Genomic DNA, 6,949 nt, shown 5'->3' on the forward strand with positions numbered 1-6,949 from the left:
CCTAGTCTCCAAGAGGGGTGTATGTGATACTAAACCAAATCATCTTTCTTGCACTGACAGTTACTGACCTTAATGTCTATGAGAAGTCCCTCAACAGCTCTGTAGGGCTGATGAACTATAAGATGAAATTGTAGTTCCTGAGTCAGTTGTAGCTCATTGTTCAGAATAATCTCTGCGGCTTTCTTCTGGTCACCTTTCAGGTTGTGCACAAAATCATTAATTGTGACGAAAAATTCTTCAATCTTGCAAGCTAAGTATACACACGTTACTCTGAAAGGGGAAACTTGAGAATAATCACAATGTAAAATCTTGCAGTTATACCAAATATTTGAAATAAGGCAGGTTATATAGAGCATATATATTTCTATGTATACAGGACATTCCCTTAGAAGGACAAAAGACCCTTTTTGTTACATGTATGTATTTACATATACACTAATAAATTTTACTTATTGGTACTAACAATATTTCTTTAGGGTGATAATCCATAACAGAGTTGTAGAGGAAGAAGCGTTTGAAATAGTGTTGTGCTGTGGCTGTAACATATGCTGGCATGCGTATCCTTGAGTCTCGAGGATCTCTGAATTTCCGGCAGAAGTCTCGGAGCGAGTGTTCATAAAACCTAACCTGTACAATGTATTTCTTACTCAGAGACATAAAATTACTTTGTGCGAGTGATTATGAAAAAGTAATTCAAGATGACACGTGGGGGTGTGTGTGTGCTGATTTAATGAAGCAGCCTTGATGTGGAGGTGCTGTGTCTTGTGACACTCTCTGACCCAGGCAGTGGGTGAGATGCAGGGATGACCTGTCATCCAGGAGGAGCCATGAGCCAAGATAAGTGGGAGGGAGGAGGGTGGATGGGAATGGAGTATGTGGGGATGGAATGGGTGGGAGTGGATTTTATGTCTTTGTTTTTTGGCTACCTCCCTTGTAGGGAAAAAAAAAAAGCCTTTAGTATATGAATATGTATGTATGATTCAAGGTGAAATCACTCGAGTCTGAAGTTAAATTTTTTTTAAGACATTTCTCTACATATGCCTATATATTCACATAAATACTTTATCCATGTAAACAAAAAATATTACAATATATATAAAACATTATGTCAATTGAAAGCTTAAAAGGTAAGAATTTCCAGAATAAAAGACTACCAACATATTTACCAGATCATATTCTTCTTTAACTGTGAGGAAATGAGATGAAATTTCTTCAGGCTGTCAAAATGGAACAAGATAATTTATCAGTATATATGTGTATATATATATATCAACATACTAGGGCTAATGACATCCATGCAACAGAAGCTCTTTCAAATTATGTTTAATCTGGAAATAACTTTAAGGACACTGAATATATTAAACTATATGAAACTTAATTTTTTCTATTTCATTCTTTTCTCTGAAATTATATTTCTACCTATCTCTATCTATATAAAAGTACAATTTTATAGATAAAGTACACCTCCTATGTGAAACTTCATATTCCTATTTCAATCTTTTCTCTGGCTTTATTTATATTTGGCTTCAATGTACTTCTTCCTCAAAAATCAATAACTTACCCTTATGTCTTTCCCATACTTTTTTATAAATTCTCCATTGGTTTCAATCCTCAACTGTGCCAATTCTTTTTCATCACGAAAAGTCCAACTTTTTAACTGTGTGCTTGTTGCATACATTTTCACCCAAGATTCCTATTCCTAGTTTCCCTGATCTGAAAACAACACAGAAAATAATCAATGTACTGGTACATATAAAAAGATATTGTCAGTGGCATAAAATGTGTGCATGTGTGTTATTTACCTAGTTGTATCTTACAGGAAGGGGAGCTATACTTGTGGCATCCCGTCTTTGTATCTCACAGTATCTAGTTTGCTCTTAAATTCATGGTGTTTGCACGCACTAGTTTCATCCAAAAGATTTCTATGTAGCAACTCAAAGTCTGTTTCCGTACTTACTTTCCTTATCAGTTTTGCATTGTCTGCAAAGAAGTTCATGTAATATTCTACACCCTCATCCATGTCATTTACATAAATAGCATACATTATCGGAGCCAATACTGATCCCTGTGGGATGCCACTAATCACTTTTTCCTAGGTAGAACTCTTATCTCTGAGCACTACTCTCATTTTTCTGCCATACAAGAAATCCTCCATCCATTTAAGTAGTTTTCCTTGTATTCCTCCCATGGTTTCCAGTTTTCTTAATTTTTTGTGTGGTACTTTATCAAAAGCTTTTTGTAAATCTAGAAAAGCACAATCAGCCCATCCACCCATTTCTTGTATTATATCTATTAGTCTTGAATAGAAACTGGTCAAATTAGTAGCACATGACCTTCCCTATCTAAATCCAAATTGTCTCGAGTTTAGTATATTGTTCTCCAGATGTTTTGTCCATCTATTTTTTTTTTTTTATAATTTTTTCACAAATTTTGGCAACAGTACTTGTAAGGGAGACTGGTCTATAATTTGTTGTGTTTTCCTTGTTCTCCCTTTATGTTGGTATGATACTGGCATTTTTCCAATAACTCTTGGTACATATTTATCCAGTCCTTCATTGTAGATTTCCTTCAAAATCATCCATTTCTCTTCAACTTGTGTCTCCTTATTGTAGAATTTTTCCCAATTTGCTTTCTGAAAGAAATTTCAAAGTTTTCCAAAGTACATTTTATTATACATTAGTCTTCTTTTTCTGTATTTCTCATTTCTTCCCATATATATTTCCTATTTTAATTCAAACTTAAGTAGTATAAGGTCACTCTTCCCAATTGGTGTCTAGTATTCAATTTTATCCACAATTTCAGGCTCTGGTGTAAATATTAAATCTAATGTTGATGGTTCTTAATTATTTCTATATCTGTTATTTTCTTTTACCCATTGTCATTCTATATTCTATAGTCATGTCAAGTGATATATTTCCCCAAAGGTCCTCTCCACCTTTCACTGTCATCTCTTCCCATCATATTTCTTTGCAGTTAAAATCTCCCATAAGTACATTTTCTCCATCCTTCAGCATCTCATTTAATGAATACCTTGCATCTTCTAACATTTTAAAATAATCGCTCTCTTTTGAAGAACCCATTTTTGGGGGCACATATGTCACCACAAACTTTCTACTTTTCATGTCACTATTTTCAACTTTTATCATGATCATTTCCACATTGCTTTCTCCATCTGTAACCTTCGTCACATTTAATTTTTTTTTTGTCAAAAACATGACTCCTCCACAATGTTTTTTCTCTATTTTCCATCCAGTGATTATATAATCCTTGTCCAACACTATCTGGTGGTGTGTATTTACCTACTTGTATTTTACGGGAATGGAAGCTATGCTTGTGGTGTCCCATCTTCATGTCTCATTTTATCTAGACTGTTTTTAAACTCATGTATTGTTTTTGCACACACATTTTCATCTAATTTGTTCCAAACGTCTATTACCCTGTGGGGAAAGCTGCTCTTTTTCAGGTCTCTTCTATAACTGTCTTTCTTGATTTTCTTTCCGTGTCCTCTTGTATCTCTACTATACCATTTTATTAGATCCTCTCTATCAATAGTTTCTATGCCTTTCATGATTCTATACTTATCAAGTCTCCTCTCTCTCTTCTTTGTTCTAATGTCTGTAGCTCAAGCTTTGCTAGTCTCTCCTCATATGATAGTTCTGAGAGTGTTGGTGCCAATTTCGTAATTGCTCTTTGTATTCTTTCGAGTTTTGTTATATATTTTTTGTTCTTGGTGACCACATCATCGCTGCATACTCCAATCTTGGTCTTATCAATATGGCTAGTATTTTCTTCACCATTTCTTTGTCCAGGTATGTAAATGCCACTTTGATTGTTCTTATTAAATTATAAGTTTCTCCAAAAACTTTGTTTATACATTTCTCAGGGGACATATTATTCATAATAATCCCAGGTCCTTCTCATTTTCTACTCTTTTAATTTCCTCTCCCAATTTATATGATCCCACTATTCTTTTTTTGCTTCTTCCAAATTCCATTATACACTTCTTAATATTGAATTCCATCTCCCACTTCCTACTCCATACCCATACTTTATTGAGATCATTCTGCAGTGACTCACAATCTTCTACAGTGTTCACTTTTTTCAATAATTTTGCATCGTCTGCAAAGAAGCTCATATGACTTTCAATTCCTTTATACATATCATTAATATATATAGCAAACATTATTGGGGCCAGAACTGTTCCTTGTGGAACTCCACTAATCACTTCATCCCAATTAGTGTTTGTCTCTTATTACCACTCTCACTTTTTTTTTTTTTTTTTTTCATGCAAGAAGTCTTCCATCCACTTCAGCAGTTTGCCCTGTATTCTTCCTGCAGTTTCTAATTTCTTTAGCAATTTCTTATGTGGCACCTTATCAAAAGCTTTCTTCAGGTCTAGAAATGCACAATCAGCCCATCCATCTCTTTCTTGTATTACATCTATTAGCCTTGAATAGAAACTCACTAAGTTTGGATTTAGTACATTGTTTTTTTCCAAATGCCTTACCCATCTAATTTTGATAATTCTTTCACAAAGTTTAGCTATTGTACTTGTAAGAGAGACCGGTCTATAGTTAGTGGGGTCTTCCTTGTTTCCCCCTTTATTATACTATATTTGCTCTTTTCCAATCTTCTGGAACTTTTCCTTCTTTCAATGAACTGCTTATTAGACTATGTATTTTGTCTGTTACTCCATTCCTGCATTCTCTCAAAATCCGATTTGCCATTTCATCTGGTCCATGTGATTTTCTGATATTGAGATTACTCAAGTGATTCATTATTTCTTTCCTTGTTACTTCTCTTTCATAGGGGGCTCTCTCCTCCCACTCGACATCTCTAAGTTGTATGTTCTCCCTTTTAAACACCAATTTAAAATGCTTGTTCATAATTTCTGCCATTTCTATTTCCTCTGTGTATTCAACTCCTATTCGTAGTTTCTCTAATTCTTGTTTGTTTTTTAGTTTGTTGTTTACAAATCTGTAAAATAGTTTTGGTTGATCTTTATATTTTTCTATGAGATCTTTTTCATATTTTCTCTTTTCTTCTCTGCACACTTGTACATATTAATTTCAATAACTAGAATATTTTCCATTTTTCAGGTCTTTTGTCTTTTTTCCATTTTATCCAAGCTTTATCTCCTTTTGCATTTTAACTCTACATTTTTTGTTGTACCAACACTTTACATATCCTTTTTCTTGTTTTTGTCTTGGAACATACTTTTCCACTCCTTTATAAATTGTCAAAATATTTCATTTCTCTTCTACTCATGTTTCCTCCTTGTGTATCCTTTCCCAGTCTGCTTTTTGAAAGAATTCTCTTATTTTATATATATATAAAAAAAAAAAAAAAAAATCATACATCTTCCTTTTCTATATTGTTCGTTTTTTCCATGTATTTTTCCTCATTAAGTTCCAGTTCAACCAATATGTGGTCACTTTTACTTATTGGTGTCTTATATTCAATTGTGTCCACTATTTCAGGTGCTGATGTGATTATTAGATCCAGTCTCAATGGTTCTTCTCCATTTCTATACCTAGTATTCTCTTGTATCCACTGTGTCATTGTATGTTCTACAATCATATCAAGTAGTACATTTCCCCATAGGTCGTCTCTACCCTTCACTGTCATCTCTTCCCAGCAGATTTCTTTACAATTAAAGTCACCCATTATAACTATTCTTCCTCCATCTTCCATTATCTTATTTAGTTTTATCCTTGTGTCTTCTAACATATTTTTGTGTTCTCTCTCTTCCCATGAAGCCATTTCAGGAGGCACATAATTTACCACAAACTTCCTCCTCTTCCCATCCCTGTCCTCCACTTCCATCATAATCATTTCTACTCTATTCTTTCCATATGTGACATTCCTCACATATATATCCTTCTTAGTTAGGAACATAACCCCACCCCGTTGTTTTACCTCTCTGTTTCTAATCCAATAATTATACGCACCATGTCCTACACTGTTGGGTGGTAGTGGACCTTTCAATTTTGTCTCTACAATTCCCATAATGTCCGGTTCTTTTTCCTTCAGGTAATCATTCAGTTCGTTCAAGCCTGTTATTAAGCCATCTATATTTGTGTAAGACACTTTTAATTTTCTGCTACTTCCATCGTGTTTTTGGTTTCCCTTCCATTTTTCTCTACTATGAACCATTTCCTCACTTTCATATCCACTACTCTCCAATAGAATTTCTCTTTGTCTGACTCCCTTCTTTTTTCGTCTTTTTCCTTAGCTTCTAGTCTTTTTGTTTTCTCATCCTCTCTTTCCTCTTTATTCATTTCCCTTTTTATCCATACCTGTTTATACTGATCACTTTTTGCTCTGCTGACATTTGTGACCTGAATTCAACCTTAATTGGTCTGGTCTTACCTGTACAGTATTGTATTTCCCTATTCTATATATTTCTTCAATTTCTTTCCCTGTTTCTTGTTCATCCTCTTGAACTACTTCTAATATCTTGTTTACTTTTTCCTTCTCTTTTACTCTTGTAGTCCTATTTGGATTATGCTTCTCTTCCATCCCTAATATAATTATACATTTCTTTTTATCCGCTAAATCTCTTCCTATATTCTCCTTCTCCCTCATCACTTTAATAACTGTGTCCTTAGTTTGTTCTTTCATCTATTGTGTCACTATATCTCTAAATTCAATTTTGTTGTTAGCTTGGACTTTTCTTCAACCCTGTACCTCTTTTGCTATGGGCTCTTTATTCTCTAATTCTTCTTCTTTAATTCCTCATTCCCATCTTTTACTTCTTTTAACTGTCTTTTTAATTCTTCTATTTCTTTATTTAGGTTTTGGTTCGCCTTCTTTAGTTCTTCCAATTTACCAACTCTTTGTGTAATCCTTGTAAGTTGCCTGAACCTAACCTCCTACTGTTTGTTCATGTTCTCTAGTCTTTCCTCTAGACTTGCTAATCAGGGGAAGTTGTCATCCCCTCCCTCAT

At 34.1% G+C, this 6,949-nt stretch overlaps 1 protein-coding gene across 2 annotated transcripts in view; it reads right to left on the minus strand.

Moving 5' to 3' along the window:
- CycH (cyclin H) overlaps positions 1–6,949 on the minus strand; it is a 44,974-nt gene that overhangs the window by 10,855 nt on the left and 27,170 nt on the right. For both annotated transcript variants that reach the window (XM_076210436.1, XM_076210522.1), the window contains exons 2-5: positions 1,562–1,713; positions 1,167–1,217; positions 464–627; positions 69–270 (exon numbers count right to left, since the gene is read on the minus strand). In XM_076210436.1, the coding sequence (XP_076066551.1) occupies positions 69–270; positions 464–627; positions 1,167–1,217; positions 1,562–1,678 (534 nt within the window). In that variant the 5' untranslated portion in view covers positions 1,679–1,713. The remainder of the gene's footprint in view (positions 1–68; positions 271–463; positions 628–1,166; positions 1,218–1,561; positions 1,714–6,949) is intronic.

The sequence above is a fragment of the Oratosquilla oratoria genome, chromosome 1 (genome assembly GCF_046742065.1).
Source record: "Oratosquilla oratoria isolate Oo_2021 chromosome 1, ASM4674206v1, whole genome shotgun sequence".
Lineage (NCBI taxonomy): Eukaryota > Metazoa > Arthropoda > Malacostraca > Stomatopoda > Squillidae > Oratosquilla > Oratosquilla oratoria.